This window comes from Calypte anna, chromosome 1 (genome assembly GCF_003957555.1).
Source record: "Calypte anna isolate BGI_N300 chromosome 1, bCalAnn1_v1.p, whole genome shotgun sequence".
In the NCBI taxonomy this organism is placed as follows: domain Eukaryota; kingdom Metazoa; phylum Chordata; class Aves; order Apodiformes; family Trochilidae; genus Calypte; species Calypte anna.
Window position 1 is genome coordinate 186,761,594 of NC_044244.1, and position 18,846 is coordinate 186,780,439.

Here is an 18,846-nt window from a genome sequence, read left to right on the forward strand (position 1 = left end):
TTCTGACACAGCCCAGTTAGAAATAGGAGGTCTGTCTCACAAAGGCCTTCTGGTCAGAAATAGCTTGTTGCTGAGTGAGGCTGTCCCTTAGACTTTCAACAGGTAGAGAAGGCAAGACACTGGAGTTGTGCCCATGCATTTCCTCTGCTCCTGTGCAGTCCTGGCAGGCATCAAAAGATCACTGAACCAGGCCCAGAGTTGCAATACAACAGTGTTCAAAGTATGATATTAAATACAGCATTGTGATGTGACATCATTTTGAATGCTGGCTTTTGATTTTCTTTGGATTTTGAAGTGATTCAGAATTCAGAATTCAGAAGTCTGGAATGTGATCTCCATCTTCCTTTCCTAGGATATTCGAAACTTGCGATTTGCTCATAAGCCTGAAGGGAGAACCAGGAGATCTATATTTGAGAACCTAATGAAATATGCTTTCCCAGTTTCAAATAATCTGGTAGGTATTTTCTTTCCGGTTTTTACCAGAAGACATAAGATGGCAGTAAGCTGTTTTGTTCAATCATATCTACTTGGTACAACAGTCACGTGGGGTGCATTTTGTTGAAGGAAGGGAAATGCTTGTATTAAAATATGTTTTAGAATTAATTCTGTAGGACTTTAGATTGCCTGGAAAACAGAAGTCTACTACCATGGAACTGGGATTCCTTCATGCATGGAGAATGACTTAGTGAAACATCCTTGTAACAGAGGGTAAATATTCAAAGCACAGTGATATCCATCAGAGGTTTACAGCTTATGGTGACTGCACTGCCCCAGATCTGCAGTGAAGTTTGTCTACTCTGCTGTGTTATAACACTGCAAATGTTGCTTCAAATACTGGTTGAAGGGATCTAGTTCTGAATATGGAAGATCTTTCTCTCTTCAATAATAAACTCCATTTGCCCATGAAGATGTTCTAGGTAATAAATAAGCAAGATCAGGGTATAGAAGAAACATTGTTGTAGTAATGACCTGCTACAATGAGTGTGTTAATCACTTTTCACAAAGCCCTAAAAGAAAAGTAGTGCAGTTGGAAAAAGTAGGACCATTCATGAGTTATTATTTGACATATCAAATATCCTGGAAATGGGCTCTGAGTGGACTCTGAATGGTAAATTTTCTTTCTTTCAGCCACTTTTTGCATTTGAGTACAAAGAGGTTTTCCCAGAAAATGGATGGAAGGTCTATGACCCCACCTGGGAGTACAGAAGACAGGTAGGTATCTTCTCATGTCCTTCCTCACCCTCTAGGGCTCTGTGCAGCAGTGTGATCACATGTTGTATAGAACACTGAATGTTTTTGCTGACAAATGTTATACAGGCCAGGCTAGGACATTGTTTTTTATGCTGCAGGGACAGGAGCACAGTAGCCTCCACTGATGGAGATTCCTCAGGCTGCAGAGAGCTGACTTTTAGGCTTTGGCAGAAAAGGCTCTGGGCTTGTGATCAGCCACTGCTGGCAGTGAGGGACAGGGTGCATCCTGTCCACTTTGTGGGGGCATCTACACTTTGTGGGTGCATCCTTCCCATTGCTGTGTTTCACACCTCAGCTCATGCTTGTCTGAGTTTTAGTTCCTTCCAGTTTTCTGTGAGACATCTCAAACAGGAACTTGGAAGGAAAAAGAAATTAAATGTAGAATGTTTTCATTTTCTTGGGGAATCAGCATAGGGCTCAACCAGAGTGTGACTGACCACAGCTTGGAGCAGACAGTTGTGATGTGTTCAGAGTGAAATGGTTAAAGATGTTAATGACTATGAAGTGGCAGGCTGTCGTTTAGGAATACTGTGGTAAAAACTTGAGTTGGACCTCCCTGAGGGAAAAGGTGGGATAAATTTGGGTTTTACAATGAAATCGTTCTTGTAAAAAAAATTCACAAATTGAGGAAGCAGCACAATTTGGAGACCGTTTTGCCCGCAACACAGTAAACTTTTGTCTCATCCAGATATGCCAGGAGAAAACTAATTTTCCTTGTAAAATTAAGACATTTACAGCTAGGTAATTTAAATATTTATTTCCCATAAAGAAAACAAACCAAGACATCTGTCCTAGCCTAGCTGTTAATATGATGCCTGACATCCCAAACCCAAGGAAAGGATTCATTTTCCTCACTTTAGTTTTCTTGAAGCTGAGTGTGCCTTCTAAATTGGTTATCTAGGCCTGTCATTAACAGATGGGAAGAACGAGCTTCACTGTTGGGGGTGATTTGTTCCCTCCTAAAATAGCTGCCTGAGATAGATTACTGGCTTTTAGGCTGCTAATTGAAAATGAGATGTATCTTAACATCTACTGTCTTCATTGCAAAAACCTGTGTGTTTGAAATGAGATACCACAATCTAAACTCCCTAATAGAGACCAACTCCAGTCATTTGTAATCAGTGACACACACTGTATCTAAGGTTGACTTTGACTAATTAGATCAGATAATGCAGTGGTTACTGCTTTGTTTGGAATGTACCTCTTGTTGGTGGTTGTTTTAGGGAAAGACTTGTTTATAAAGAAGGATCTGCAGCCCAAACTGCTTCTTTACAGGACTGAGAGCTTTTGGAGTCAAGACTAAAGAACACCTGTCAAAAATAACTCCATTGAAAAGCACAGCTTTCACTTAGCCAAGCATCGTTTAAAACAGATAAAATACAAAAGCTGTTCTTACAGTATCTGAAAAGAAGTAAAGATGACCCTTGAATTTCAAAGTAAATTTTTCCAGTTTCTTAATCCTGGAATGCCTGGTTATACAAATAAAGTTTTTCTATCCATATTAGTTTTTATATTGTGATAGGTAGTACCTTAAATTTGACAGGAGCCTGGTTACACAGTGGAAGGATACATGGATTTACTTACATGTGATTTGCAGCTATTTGTGGTCTTTCTGTAAAGAAAATGGGTCTCTACTCTGCTGGTGTCTTTGTTTCTGGTCACACAAGGTAGCATTGCTGTGTATAAAGCATGTCACAACTGAGACATTGCTGCAGCATATACTTCTTTTGTTACAACCTGCTTTCATATCTTTTTTGAGGAAAAACTTAGGCTGACTGCTTTTATTCCAAGAAGTCAAATGGATGTTCATATGTTGAAGCCCTCAGTCACCCATCAATTTACATCTGTAACTGCAAAAATTACTCCAAACAGGACTTTTTGCAGCCACAGCCTATCTGAATTTTACCCATGATAAGCCCACAGTCATCCCCATTCCAGATCACACCATCCATCTGTTCCAGTAGCTTGTCTCCAAAAGTGACCAACACCAGCTGCTGAGGAGGCAAACCATACTGTAGTAGATGTTTACGTTGTCATCTGGCCAGGAAGAGAATTTCACCCTTTTCTTTAAAGTTGATTTAGATACTGCAATATGAAGCTTTATGTCCCCTCCAAAACTTTAGGTATTTCAATCTGTTTATTTAATTTCAGCATTTTTAACTATGGATGTTCCATTTATCTGTGCGAATGTCTGAGCCTTTTTTCTTAATCCAACCAGGTCCTGTTAAAGTAATAACAAATACTACAGTAAATCAGGATTATGTCCTGCAATGGCAGCAGGGATTCATTAACAGTGGAACAAAACTGGCATCATCAAATCAGATAATGGGATTACCTGTCTCTGACTGAATGAATTGTGATCAGAAATAGAAAAGTAGGATATTTGCACTATCCACAAAATGTTTTAGGACTGGTTTAAAAACTATTAGAGACGAGCTGGCTTAGAGCATAAGCAGCCCAGCAGTGTGGCCAGATGTTAACTTGGTAAATCTTAGACCAGGTCAGTCATTTCCCTGTTGGAGATGAGACACAGAGAGAATGGTGTGGATCAAAAGTAGAAGCCAACTACCAGGCATCTAGTAAGGACTTTTAGAATAGGAGCCATGGCAGGATCTGTGTTGACACTGATAGATGTGTCAAGTTTGTGTGAAGTATGGTTGGGGTTTTTTTATGATTTTTTTTTTCCGGATTAATATGAGCATGTTGCTATGATAGAGATTGTAACAATTAGAAAATAAGATACTCAGTAAACCCTCAGCTTCTCTGTTAGCATTCTTGGCAAGGATGGAAATATGTAACTTATTAAAAATCTGTGATTGTGTAAAACCATGGGGAGTAATAAACAACCTGTAGAGAACAAAAGGAACTCAGTGAGGTTTGGGATTTAGTCAGTAAATGGAATCACATGTGGCAAATGAAATTTGAAACTGAAATTACTCCCTGATTTTTATTACACGCAGGCTGGCAGAGTATAAAACAGAATCACAAAGTGAATAAGACTCAGTTGAAACCAAAAGACCTTGAGATGCCTTTGGAGTAACTTAAAGCTTTCATATTCCTTAACAAGGTGGGGAGCATTTGGAAAATACTACAAGGAGTTGTGAAGCTGGAAGTGTGTGATGTTTCTCTACAGAAGTCATGCTTATCTAATCCTATGCTCTGGTCTTATGTCCCAGGGAGCCACAGTGTAGGGCTGTGGTTTCTGCTTTCAGAGAAAAATATAAATTAATAATTCAGAAGAGGAACTGACCTGTTTTGAGGAAAACAAGAAATAAGTGCCAGCAAGTGGGAAAGGTAGAGCATGAGAACAGCATCCTGTATGTGAATGATGGGTGCAGCCTCAAGGAAAATGAGAATTGAATTGATAAATGTCCCATGGTCTAAGATCCTGCTTATGCTGGGTCCCTGTCTACTGCAGAATGGATCACAGCTCTCCTGTGCTGAGTGCTGACAATCTGAGCCAAGTACAGCTCTGTCAGCTGCGTCTGTGTTGGTGCAGGGATATGTCTGAGCTCTGTGTGCTCAGGCCCTTGGTGTATCTCATGGCTCAGTTTAGGTTTGAGAAAGGCATTTCTGGTGTATAATTCAGGACCCTCCCTGCCTTCCTCACTGGAGCTCAGGGTGTACCTGCCTGGCTAAGCTCAGAGTCAGTCTACTGCATCCAGTAGAGAGATGTGAGTGTGTGTGTGTTTCCAGCAAGGAAGTAAATTTTTTTTCTATCAGTGAAAGATTCTCATGTGCTTAAGGTTGAACAAGTGCTTTGCAAGGTGCTGGTTTCAGTGCCATCCTGGTGCACCTTGAAAAGTTTTTCCCTGCAAACAAAGGAACTCCATCTCCTACAACATACTCCATCCTCTACAGCATGCATAGGTGAAGTGATAACTGAGAACAGGTCATTAGAGTAAGGCATGAACGCCTATGCAGAGGGAAACCAAGTCTGGTTTCTGTGTGGAAATGACACAAAGGCTTCATCGCTATCATCAGATGATACAATCATAAGGAATGTTCCCAAGGTGCATCTTCTATGCAAGTTCCAGGCATAGCTTCAATCCAGGCTGTCACCACCCCTCTTTTGAGTGAGTGAGTTTGAGCATTTTTAGCCATGCATGAAGATGCTTTTCCAGCAAGATGTATGTGAAACAAGTGTATGAAGCAGTGCACAAAAAAGATAGGCAAGCAGCAGGGAGAGGCAAATTTCTGCACCTCCTTCAGTTGGGTTGTTGCCATCTTCCACTGGTGATGTCAACACCAATACAGAGCTGACCTTGCTGTTGGCCCTCACCCAGTGACTGCACACTGAACTCACAGTTTCTCCTTTGGGATTTTACACTGTTTCATGATGTTGTTTTCACGCTTGAAACCTTGAGCTACCAGCAATCCCCATCTCTCTAGTCCTTTTCCTCTATCTGCATTTCTATAGATTTTCACAGAGCTCTTTGGCATGGCTTTGCTGTTTCTTGGCAGTCGGAGCCACAGTTGTCCAAATGGGCCATGTAAAAGCAGGGACCTGGAAGAGACAGTCGGGCCCTTGTGAAGCAAGATGAGAGAGGGTTGGAAGGCTAGATAACCAGAGTGCTCCCAAACTTCTGAGGATATTTCTGAGGATATTTCTGAGGTTAATGCAAGCCAGAGATCACCAGCAGGCAGTCTGGACAAACACCAGTTTTGAGGATAAAAGAGTTTAACAGTATAGGTGTGAGATGCTCTGTGCCAGCTGGGCTCAATGAGAATGGCAGTGGGCACATTTAATTTACAGTTGTAGATGTGGCCAGGTTGCCTTCCCCACTCTGTGCTCTGGAAGCAACTGAATGCATGAGTTCTCCTGAAATTAGGGTCCACTAGCAGTGGTAATTTACCTGGAGAAGACAGACCTCATGCACCAGTCAGGGCAGCAAGCTTTGGTTGCTAATGTGGATGCCCAGCAGCCACATTCCCTGGCATCTGCAGAGCAGGCACCTGGGTCCCTCCTGCAGGTGCACAGTTTCTGCTTCCAAGCTGGTCCTGAGCCTGAAAAGGCTTCCTGAACAACATCTGCAACAGTTTGGGTTTATTTGATAGTGACTGCTTTTGGGTGCTTACAACTTTCCAGGAAGAAGTGAAATGAATCTTGTATGAGGAAATACCAATGTGCTTTATATCATGTTTAGCTTTTTCCATTGGTTCCATCTGGAGAAAGTACAAATCTGAAGGAGCATGAATAAATGCACAAGCTACACTGCATCATGGCAAACATCCTGGGAAGATGCAAATTGAGCTTCTCTTCTAGCCTACTTTGCTTACTTCTGCTTGCTTTGAGCCCTTGGAGAAAGTCATGATGTGAATCCAGAGCTCTTTTGGGTGGTGCTGTCATTCAAGGCTCCTGTACTGGGGAAAAGCAGACATTTCTTGTCATTTGAAGGAAATTTGAGTGCTGACATACCACATCTTTTCTTCTTTGAGGAATTTTCATGGATTTTCCTGGTCTGGGCTATCGCAGAAGAAGGATTTCATACGAATTTGTCAGGGTGGCAGCTGAAAGAGCTTTGAAGGTGTCAGTTCTGGATCAAGCAGTGTGTGCTGAAGCCCAGCACTATGAAGAGGGTGCTTGATAATGCCAGTGACTGCTTGATCTTCTCAGTGAGCACTGCTAAAAGTTGCAGGGTAGAAGGAAAATGGGCTTTTCTTCCATGTAACTGTTCAGATCCCATTTTCCTTGCTGAGAGTGTGCTGGTGGTGTAGTTTTAAGTCAGATTTGAGGGAGCTGAAATTTCCAAGCATCACTGATGGATCCATTACAGCACAGCCATGTACCTGCTAAGATAGGACTGAGATCAGTTTAGTCATTGCCATCAATTTACTTGCAGATAGCAACCAGTTTGGTCACAGCTGATGGACAGCTCAGGAGAATCTTGCTGTTCCATTGTTGACAGCAGAGCTGATGGACCCAGGAGATGCCTGGGTCCTTGCTGTGTGCAGCAAGTAGACCTCTCAGCATGCTTCACCCATCAGTGAGCTTGAACTGTGCATACACACAGTTTGATGCCAATTTCTGCCACTTCTTTGCTTTCAGGCAGTGCCAAAAATACCTTTCCTTTATGGTTTTAGGATACTTGGGGTCCTGATAGCTCTGCTGACTCCTTCTAGTAACATTTCCTTCCAGGGAGGGCCCCAGGGCCGGGGGTGGTTCAGAAGCAGGGTGTAACTGGTATTAGACAGATTTCTGACTGGGACCTGTTCTGACAGTGTGACTCACTGGCTGCAGCCTGTGTGGGTCAACCATAATTACCACAGCTCCTCTGACTTGTGTCAGATTTGTCACTTATTTCCTGTGGGAGCCGTGACAGCAGTGTCCCACCACTCTCCTTAAAATGCAAGTACTGTTTATTAGAACAGAAGTGTGTCTTGTTTTAAGAGCTGATGTTCTTCTAAAACAGACTCTGTGCTTGACAGTCTGGCCATGTTCATTGCAGAGGATGTCTCCTGCCCACAGAGGTGCTCTGTGTCCATGCTTGCCCCTGCTGCAGCATGTTTCTATTGGAATCTTTCCTTGCAGGCACACAGCAGCAACCACCCTTGTTTTTATCTATTAACTCCTGGTGTCAGCCAAGGTCTCCAGGTTGTCAGGATTGTCCCTGTTGATCTCTGGGTGGTACCTGGGGGTTATCATCTGGGAAGCTGCTACATTGCTTTCCCATCAGGAATGCCAAGCTCAGTGATGTGCCTGTGTAGATTCCCCACTCTCCCAGCCCAAGTACAACCAGAGAGCTTAGTCTGAGCGGAACGTGGTAGTCACACATCACTGTTCAGGTCACACACAGTCACACAGACAGAGAAATACAATTACTAGGTTTCTAGTGTTTTCAGGATTGCACAGCTGTTCCACAAACTCTGAACAAGGCCCAAAAGAGATTTTTTGAGGGCATTCTACAGTCTGTTTTACCTTCTGTCTTCTCTTCTATCATATTTGGTTACTCCTCTTCCTCTCCCCAGTTACCACTCACCACGTCTGAACTAGGTGCTAACAGAGTGAGGACTCTTGCTCACTCATTCTGTCCTGCTCCTGGCTCTCCTGTAAGCACCATGATGAGACCAGAGTTAAGGTAAAGGTGCTCTCAGGGAAATCACCTGTGTTGTCACATCTCTAGCTTCCACAGTTCCTTTGCCATTGGTGAGCCTGCCTGCAGGCTCTTGGCTTTGCTGTTCCTTAGTGCCCTGAGTAAAACATCTACCTCTCAGGGAAGAGGCAAGAAATGCAAGTTACCAAGATAAAGCAGTCCCAGGCTCCAGCCCTGAGCATCCTTCATTAACAAAAGTTGCCTTTAATTTCAGATCTATGCTGAAGTCTCAACTCATTTGCTAACATCTGCTGTTGTCTCCTCTTCAGGGAATTCCCAATGAAAGTTGGAGGCTGACCAAGATTAATGAGCGTTATGAGCTGTGTGATACATACCCTGCTATTCTGGCTGTGCCCGTAAACATTCCCGATGAAGAATTAAAGAGAGTGGCATCTTTCAGATCAAGAGGACGCATACCAGTGAGTGCAACAACAAAAAAGCCACTTTGATGTGGTGTTGTTAAATACCTTTGGGCCATTAAATAATACTAAGATTGGGCTGAGTGGATTCCAGGGAGCAAAAAAGTGATCAATGGATAATAAAAGTGATGGCAGTATGTTTCAGGAGTTAGAGAGCAACATGATGTGCTGGAATTCCTCTTGTGAAAGAGATGTAGACTAAACCAAAAGGAGAAGATAAGATAATTTAGCACAATCCAGACTGGATCTCAGATCAGTTCCTGGGAAACAAAAAGCAGCCCTATTTGGTTGTTTACAAGTGTCTGGCCTACTCTGACTTTCAGGATAAAGGAACACTTAGTAATACTCTTGATTAAAATTTGTATTAAATGAAAATAAGACAAAACACGTTATTACAGTTACTTCAGTGCTAACTGAAAATGTGCTCTTTTACTTCTCAAGCCTATAGAAAATGAAGTCTGTTCCTAAAGCACTTCAATTTTACATGGTGTAACGTAGAGTAAGGAATAGACCAATAACTGCTAAGCAAAAAATGTTTATGACTTACACATCAGTGATAAAACATTCTGCATTATATTTAAAAGTCAGACTTAAACCTATTCGGCTACCTCTTGTTTGTCAAACTTTGGAAATGCCTCCAGAATGAGTGGGTAGGGACAGAAGAGTTCTTTCCTTCAGTCATGATTTAATAGCATGAATGCAGCCTTCTGGAGCCAGCTAATACATGGCAAGATCCCAGCACAAGTCAATGCAGGTGAAACACGTAACTGCTTTAATGAGTCCCATTTTTCCTTCCTTCCTTCTTTTCTTTCTTTCTTTCTTCCTCATTTATTTCTGAAGGTATTATCATGGATTCACCCAGAAAGCCAAGCAACAATTACCCGCTGTAGCCAGCCAATGGTGGGAGTGAGTGGCAAACGAAGCAAGGAAGATGAAAAATACCTTCAAGCCATCATGGATTCTAATGCTCAGTCCCATAAAATCTTCATATTTGATGCAAGGCCTAGTGTGAATGCTGTAGCCAATAAGGTCAGGTGCCTTTTCCTCTGTCAAGAGCTGGGAATATAAAAATTTAGAGAGCTTTCCCATCACCATTTCAAATTATTCCTTTTCTACTATGAAGAGACTGATATGCAATAATTTGATTCTCCAGGCAGACTTTTACACCCGCACTGATATTGGTAGATAACAGTGTGACTGTGAAAGGTTCATTTGGATTAATCCACAACTCTTGAAGTGAGATTGGAAGGGTAAAAATCAAAGTAGTACTGAGTTCAAACTGTAGCACCGTGGATCTGATGCATCACCATTTTTCACTTCACTTGTTTAAAAGACTTCCTCTGACAGCACCAGAACTTTGTCTCTCTTAACCCTGATGGCAGCAGGTGTTAATCAGCACTTCTGAAAATCAGGCATCATGATCTTTAATTTCAAAATATAACCTGGTGGTATTTAATGTCTAGAAAGGTTGCTGTGTTCTTCCTGCTGTTATGTCTCATGCCATCACTCTAAGCTCTGTTTTAATGGCAGAACTGATTTGTTGCACAAAAGTGGGGTTTTTTTTCCGTTTTGTTTTCAATCTGTCTTTCTTGCTACTTAGGCAATTAGTGTGGGGGATATACTCCTCCATAATAGTATGGTAAATTTGTAAATGACAGAATTGTGAATCTAATGAGCTAGAAGCTTGAATGGGGATAAATGATAATTACAGAGAAAAAGAAGGCTTGTAATGTGATATTCTTTGGTAGAAATTATAGCATTCATTACTATTGCAGAAAAGAGATACAATGTGTGTGTACATATTTGTCCCCAGTTGCAAGCGAAATCCAATATTTTCTCCCTGCTTTAGATAGCACAATCACCATGCTGTTTTGTCAGTGGGTATTTGCTCAGGACAAATGATTAGGATAAAATATAAAATTCAATTTTAAGTAACAGTTTTATGCGGATTTTGTTCTTCAGGCTAAAGGAGGGGGCTACGAGAGTGAGGATGCATATCAGAATGCAGAATTAGTGTTCCTGGACATTCACAATATTCATGTTATGAGAGAATCACTGAGAAAATTGAAAGAAATTGTGTATCCCAATATCGAGGAGACTCACTGGCTGTCTAATTTAGAGTCAACTCACTGGCTGGAGCACATCAAGGTATGCATGTCTGCATCCACTGGGTCTGGCTGAGCAGCCACAGGTCCATACCAGTCTGTTCACTAGGAAATGTATCCAGAGCTAACTCTGGTGCTGGGTTTTCAATTCTTTAGTAATTAAAAGACTTAAAACTTGTTTGCCATTTAAAACCATTTAAAGCCACAGTTCCTTGAAATGGAGAAATTTGAGGAGATGGGAAGAGGAACAAGAGAGGGGGGGTTGAAATACTGAAAGATGGTGTTTTGGAAGTGAAGTGTGTTCTGGGTCATGTGTAGCTGTGAAAGGCCTGGTTAGAGCACAGAAGTCTGAGAGCTCCCAATGATCTTGACTCAGGGATCCCTGACATCGTGGCAATACTGTCTGTCCAGATGAGCAGATATTGGGAGTTTGTGCACCTTCAGTCTTTTAGGAATCCAAGCAGAATTGGAAAGAGGCAAAGTGCCTCAGCCTCTACAAGTGTTGGTTTTCAAATTAAGCTCTTTCTTTCCTAAAAACGTCCATCTTACACTGTCTGCAAGGTGATGGCCATTTTGTGTTTGTGATAAGACACAGAATGCTCCTGTGTTTAAATCCTGGTCCAACCAAAGACTGAGCTCCAGTTTAGATGTGTTGTCATCTTGCTGGAACGAAAAAGGTGTTCACCAGTTTGCTGTCCTAGTTATAAAATAGTTGGAACTGATTTGTTGTTCTCTTTGAGGCAGACAGAGCCCTTGGTTTGTGCTGTGCTGTCTCAAGCCCGTTCATTTATAGTTTATGTTCCAAAGATATTTTGCAACATTTTTTCCCCCTTGTCCCCTAGCTCATTCTAGCTGGAGCCCTTCGAATCGCTGACAAAGTGGAGTCAGGGAAGACATCAGTGGTTGTACACTGCAGTGATGGCTGGGACAGGACAGCCCAGCTCACCTCCCTCTCTCTGCTCATGTTAGATGGCTACTACAGAACCATCAGGGGCTTTGAAGTGCTGGTGGAGAAGGAGTGGCTGAGCTTTGGCCACAGATTTCAGCTGGTGAGTCACAAGCCCTTGGAAGGCACTGAACAGAAAGTCACTGTGCACCTTGAGGGATGACAAAAGGCATTTAGGGGAGAAGTCTCCCAGCTGAAGTCACAGAAGAAAGGTGAATGCTGATGCTACTGTTTTCTGCCTACAATCCCAGTCAACCTTTAACCTACTAGAAGACAGTCTTGGTTAGATACAAGGAGCCAGGTGGTGTTGAATCTCTCACGTGGCTGACTGATATGCTGTGTTCCTAGGCTTAGGCTTAAACCAGTGTTCAGGATAGGCATTTCTGCTGGGGATTTTCAGGGACCATCATCTTGGACACCATCATCTGTTGAGTGCCTTGGCATCAAAGAGACTGGGGAATTTGATTACAGCCTTGGCCCAACATTTTCTTCAGGCACATTTTAGTTTTGGGGAGGCATTTTATTGCTTAGGTGAAAGACCAGGATATTGAGACTGGACCAACAGTAAGTCATGGTTGTATCTCCATAGCTGTCAGAGGCAGCTTGAGGACCTGTGACACAACAGCTGGTTATGATTTGCACTGATGGGAATTTAGAGAGCCTTTCAGTCTTTGTTCCCATTGTGTTTTGCTCCTAGCTATTTGCTAGTGATTGTTTAATTTTGGCAAGAGCTAGAACAAGGTCTTTTCACTGCACATGTGATGGTGGGTTGCCTAGTTAAATGCTCTGAGGAAGGTGGGAAACCTAAGGCACTAAGAACAGAGCTTCTGCTGCAGCAAAACTGATACCTGATATTTGAACAATATGAGCTTTCCTGTCTGTACAAAGGAGATAATGATACTGGTTTCCTTTTGTGAGGGGAGAACAGAACTACAGGAGAGGTAGGAACTTCTGTTACTTGTATGTTCTTGTTCTGTCTTTGTACAGTACTTAGACCTCCTGGGTAATACATAATTAGTAACATATTATATTAGTTATGAGGGATTAGGCCTCGCATGTCTTATCCAGGGCCACACAGCATGGTCAGGGTTGGAGGCCTACTTCTGGGGATGCTTTCATCACTGCCTCCCTGGAGGTGGCAGGAGATGGGCTGTGTTAGTGTTTGTACAGCACTTGGAAGCTGGGAGGTGTTGTGTGATGGTTATTGCCACATGCCGTGCCTGTAGGTAGCGTTCAGAACCAGCACACTCTACTACTGAAGTAGCCAGGGCAACAGCTGCAGCTTAAACAAAAAGCATTCTCAATTTTTTTCTTCTGAACTTCAGCTATTAACTGAAATCAGTGCCAGCATAGCATCTGGAGCCTCTACTCAAACAACTCTTGGTTTAATTTAGCATGAAAATATCCCCATAAAGAATTTCACTTCAAAAGCAAAGGGAGTAGTTGTCCTTTAATGCTTTACCCACTGATATGGACAAAGGAAAATCAGTACTCAGATGAATCCTTTTAAAGCTACTGGGTAGCTTGGGCTTGGGTAACTGAGGGGAGACCCCAGGAGTGTCCCCATGGAGCCCTGTGTGACTCAAATCTTTGTCCTTCTCTGTTTCAGAGAGTTGGCCATGGAGATAAGAACCATGCCGACGCGGATCGCTCTCCCGTTTTCCTCCAGTTCATCGACTGCGTTTGGCAGATGACCAGACAGGTAAACTGCTGGGTGGCACATGCATGCACAAAGCCAGTGTACCAAGATGTGGCACAGTGTCTGGCCATGGGAGAAATTTCCAGGCTGATCTGCACAGACTGTTCCTCCTGAGCTTCTACTCTTCCCTTGACTCTGGCAATAAGTTTCTTGAGAGTCTGTTTAGAAAAGATCTTGAATGCACAATGCACAGAAAAGCCACGATGTTGGCTCACATCAGATTAGCCAGTGCATACTTTGGGTGCTGCTTACCTACATGCTGCTATAATAATTGTGTGTGCAAAGAAGCTTGGCTCACCCTGAAAGAGCTGCTTCACACTTATCATGGGCAGGAGCAGACACCCCAGCCATCCTCACTAACCCACTGTGCCTTCAGAAGCATAACCCACTTGAGCTGTAAGTCTCTAGCTGTAAGGGATGGGTGTAAACACGTCCCTGTTGACTCTCCTCAAGCTGGTCCCATAACAAAACCTGCAGCAGGATGTGCATTTACTCCACTTTAACTTCTGAAGGCAAACATACTGCTGCCATGTGATGCTCCTTACTTCAGACCAAGCATGGCAGACACAGTTCAGGAGAGATGCCCCAGGTACGTGAGACCTAGGAGGTTTTTTGTGTCTGTTGTGACTGAAAATGTGCCACATGGCAAGTGTCAGCTATAGTCAGGCAGTTCACTGAAAAAAATCAGGCTCATCATGGATTAAAACAGGTGAAATAGAAAAGAATGGTGCTTTGTGAGGCCTCCTGCTCTCCCCTCCATTGCCCCAGCATGTCTTTGCAGTTCATTGCTCGTGTTCTTACAGTTTGTGGAGCTTCATGTGTTTGCCCTCTCTTGTGTCTGCTTGGGTTTTTTTGGTACAGCAACACCAAACACAGCCCCTTCCCATACGCCTGTCCCTCCCACTGACCTGTGTTGCAAGATGCCTCCCTGCTGTTCCCTCTGTCTGGGAAGTGCTCTGTTGCTCACACAGGTTATTTCCAATTGGCTCTAGGGAATTTCTATTTCTTTTTTATGCATTATTTCACATATGCTTCAGCCTTTTGTTCACAGTCTTGTTGCATAGGTTGCCATGAGGAGCAGGCACAGCAGAATAAGCTTTTAGCTTGAAGCAGCAAACTGTATAAACACAGTGGTCAAACCCCTCAGACCTCTGGCTTTAGCTCAGAATTCCTCTTTGCACATGTAAGACTGCTTTCCAAGAGAAAAATATACTCCTGGAAGGAGCAAATATGATCCTGAATATCCAGCCAGCAGGGAATGGGGACAAACCCTGTTTTAGAAATAAAGAGGCCAACTCCTTACCAAGACCACAAGTGGGAGAAAGTTCATTTGCAATTCCTGTTCTAAATTCCCAGCCTAATTTTCTGTCTGGTTCTGTCTGAAGTTTCCTACAGCATTTGAGTTCAACGAGTACTTCCTGATAACCATCCTGGATCACCTGTACAGCTGTTTGTTTGGGACCTTCCTGTGCAGCAGTGAGCAGCAGAGAGTGAAGGAGGTAGGACAGCTTCTCTCTGAGGAAGAGACATGGTACTGTGATTGCTTTAACTGGGCAGATAATGCTAGAGTTGTTCCAGCACTCGAAGACAGTGGTACATGCAGGTCTGGGTGATCCCAAGCCCTCGTCTTAACAGCTGGGATACGGGGGGTTTTCCTTCTTGTGCAAACTACTGTCTGTTGGAGACTTCACACAGCAACACCATTTCCCTCTGGGCAGTCCTGCTGCTTTCAGTGTGAGTTGCAGCTCCTCACCGATGGTTGAATAGCTCCTTGTGTCTCCCGTGTAGTTGGAAATGCAGTTTTTCTTGGAGCTTCAGTTTAATATAACCTTCTCTGTAGAAACGATTACCTTTTTGCCCTGCCTTTTCCTTGAAGTGGTCCCTGTAGGTTGTTTTTAACTTGCAAGTGTGTGTTGTCATGCTGCACACACAAATTACTGGTAATTACAAAGTAACTGCTCTCAGTGTGTTTTCTTGCTTTTTTCTTTGAGAGGATAGAGCTGGTAGTGTAAGGAAGGATGTGCCTCTAGGTCCTGCCACCAGCCAGCTCTGCCCTGCAGTCTGGTTGAGGTTTGTATGCCAAGGGAGGAGCTTGCAGCTGTGTACATTCAGACCATCTGAACACTACCATGTTCATCCCCTGTCTGGAATCAGAAAAAAAAGCAGTGACACTTTTTCTGTACTTTTGTCACCAAAAGGTTGCAGCCTAACATCGCTGGGGTACGGTGGGGACAGGACAGTATGGACCCAGTGTGGTTATGTTTAACATCAGTTAAAAACAATAATAAAAAATTAAATGAGAAGCAATAGCATTGTACTGTAGAGAAATCAGGGTCCCTGTTTCTCCGGAGTCTGCAGTGATTGAATAATTGTAATTTCCAGAGAAGAAAACCTGCATGCTCTTTACATGTGGGTTTTGGGTTTTTGTAAAGCCTCGGTCTCATGAAGTACTTAATCTAGAGAGCACTTCAACTCTGGTTTCACTGGGACTATTCACAGACCTAATTATTCCACTACATCAGAGCCTAAGTCAAATGTTTTCTGGTTTACTGTGTTTTGGTTTGGTTTGGTTTTGGGGTTTTTTTTTGCAATTAAATATGCCAGCAAGCCCTCCAGGAGCACTGTAAAGAGATGAAGTTTAACCAAAGCATTGAGAGCTCACATGCCAGTGTCCCCTTGCTGTGCTGATGGTGATTCCTGGTCTGTGACAGGAGCAGGGTGGGTAAGAGCGGATGTTTCCAGGCCAGGGTGTGTGTGTGCCTGCCTACATCCATGTGCTTCAATTACAATAAACCACATCAAAAGACTGGAGGTTTTTTCAAGCTGCTATGAGGCAACCAGCTCTGTACTAATGACAGGCATATGTATGTGCTGTTATATATACTTTGTAGATAAACGCTGGGATTTGTATGGAAAATAAAGCCTCCTCCACCCCTTTCCTTTACAGAGCCTTCCAAAAAGGACCGTGTCTCTTTGGTCTTACATCAACAGCCAACTGGAAGACTTCACCAACCCCTTGTACGTGAGCTACTCCAACCACGTCCTCTATCCTGTGGCCAGCATGCGCCACCTGGAGCTATGGGTTGGCTACTACATCCGCTGGAACCCCAGGATGAAACCACAGGTACCTCTCTTCCAAGGTTCCTTTTATTTCTCTCCCTGCTAGCACCTTTGAAGAACAGGATGTAGTGTGCAAAATTATGCTGCCACTGCTAAAATTAAAAAGCAAAAGCCTGAATTCAAATGCAAGTAAATTAAGGAGCAGCAGCTACAGGTGGCTGGTGTGGGTGCTCAGCTGGAGGTCACCACCTTGTGAAATCTGCAACAGCTGAAGATCAGAGAGGCAACAGCCTGGAAATTTTCTCTCAGTATATGAGGAAAAAACTCTGAATTCTCCCTTTACGAAAGAGCCTAAAACCCTAAAACTTATTTGGATGTGGGATTCTAGATCTGACCTTTGGGGCTGCAAATAGATTACCAGCAAGAGGAACCTGCTGCTTGCTTTGGCTGCCCAAGTCCAACTGCTGTCCTTGTTATGGTCTTGAGTCCTGCCAGCAGGGAAAAATGCATGCCCAGGGCAGGTACCTGAGAGGAGCAGCCTGAACATGGCCCTAAATTCTGAAAGGGACAAAAATTCCAGGATCGCCTCAATGTCACATTTGGGTTATCACAGCTTTGCAGATCTGGGTCATTAGATAGAGGAACACACCAATTGCTCTCTAGGACCAACTGCTTAACAGTCACAACTGTGTTAAAACATTTAGATAAACCTCTGTAGGGTTTTTTCCCCCCAGAGCCCTGAAATCTTATCCAGGTTGAGATGACAAGGTCAGTGTCCCCCAGAAATGTCAGAGATCAGACTTCTGTAATCATCATCTTTCTTTCAAAATATACACAAGGCTTCATTTGGCCACCATTGTATTATGAGTGTTGGATGAAATGAGTATCCCAAAGCCAGAGCATCTATTCACTTAAAATCCCTGGGCTGGAGGCAGTGACAGAACCCACTCACTGCCCCTCCTTCCCATACAGCAGCCTGCCAGGTCAGTAACATTTTGAACACTCGGTTTGCTACTTGTTTCCTTGCAGGAACCTGTCCACAATCGCTACAAGGAGCTCCTTGCCAAGCGGGCTGAGCTGCAGAAGAAAGTGGAGGAACTGCAGAGGGAGATCACCAACCGCTCCACCTCCTCCTCGGAGCGGGCCGGCTCCCCCGCGCAGTGCGTTGCCCCTGTACAGACAGTTGTGTAACACGGACTGGCCTTGCCCAGTACCTCCCGGGACCATCAGGGTGGCTTTTCTGAAACCCTCTGGATTTCCAGTGCGGTGTCTGGGAGATGCCAACCTATTTATTTATGTCTCTCCAGGGTAATTTATTAGTACTGTAGCACTAGAGGAAGCTTAAGCAAAACCAAACGAACAAACAAGGCCCCCTGTGCATTTAACCTTCTCTGTGGCTTGATTAAAATACAAACTAATTGCACTTGCCACCTAAAACAAAGCCAGAGCTTGCTCTTTGTTCAATTACGTGCTGGAAACCACTTGGCTTTAGAAAGTCTGGGCACTAGAGTGTGCACTAGTGCCATTGAGGAGAAATCTCCCTTTTGCTAAAAGGAAATACTGACTCTGACTGACTTTGTATCAGAGTCTAAAATACAGCTGCTAAGTCATGACCCCCCCCTGCTATCAGTGTCTGCACAGCAGTGTTACTGGGAGCATTTGCCACCATCCTTAGCGAGGAGCAGTGACAACCAGCACCTGGGACATATCACCCTGGTCTCACTTTCCCCCTCAGTTCCACTTAAGATCATAGGAAGCCATGTAAATGATGCCTTATTTAGAGAGGGGGCAGCTTCTACCCATCAGACACAGGGGTAGAGGAACAACCTTACATGATGTGACTTAACTGTGTAGTACAAAGTTTACTCCCAACTCTGCAACTTTGAAGTCTTGGTTACAGTTTACATTGGGGGTGCCAGGATGCAACTTCAGTATCTTTATTTCTGAGGGGAGATGCAGACCATGGCTCCCCTGGGCTTTCTGCAGCTCCTCTGTCCTCCAGTGCCTCACACTCACCAGGGGAAAGGCAGAGGAATACCACAAGGCCTGTGTGAATTGCTGGGATCAGTCATTTCATTTTGCTTGGGTAAGCATGACAAGTAATCTTGATGCTTCTGTGCAGGATCATAGTGGTGTACTTAAGGTAGTTCAGTTTTCTGCTCAATGATGGAAGCAACTGTCTATCAACCAAAGAAGCCTTTCTGCCTGCATTGCAACTGCTATTTAAGGTCATTCTAGTAGACCAAACAGCTTAGCCAGTTTCTGAGCCATA

The 18,846-nt window shown here is 43.6% G+C and overlaps 1 protein-coding gene across 7 annotated transcripts in view; it reads left to right on the forward strand.

Moving 5' to 3' along the window:
- Nucleotides 1-18,846, forward strand: part of MTMR2 (myotubularin related protein 2) — a 65,550-nt gene that overhangs the window by 45,977 nt on the left and 727 nt on the right. For 4 of the 7 annotated variants that reach the window (XM_030450978.1, XM_030450964.1, XM_030450995.1 and 1 more), the window contains 11 exons: nt 353-454; nt 1,129-1,212; nt 8,615-8,764; nt 9,605-9,793; nt 10,727-10,912; nt 11,712-11,918; nt 13,425-13,517; nt 14,900-15,013; nt 16,462-16,638; nt 17,604-17,734; nt 18,561-18,660. In XM_030450978.1, coding sequence (XP_030306838.1) covers nt 353-454; nt 1,129-1,212; nt 8,615-8,764; nt 9,605-9,793; nt 10,727-10,912; nt 11,712-11,918; nt 13,425-13,517; nt 14,900-15,013; nt 16,462-16,638; nt 17,604-17,734; nt 18,561-18,660 — 1,533 coding nt within the window. The remainder of the gene's footprint in view (nt 1-352; nt 455-1,128; nt 1,213-8,614; nt 8,765-9,604; nt 9,794-10,726; nt 10,913-11,711; nt 11,919-13,424; nt 13,518-14,899; nt 15,014-16,461; nt 16,639-17,603; nt 17,735-18,560; nt 18,661-18,846) is intronic. The other 3 variants (XM_030450972.1, XM_030450985.1, XM_030451016.1) reach the window with 3 other exon arrangements.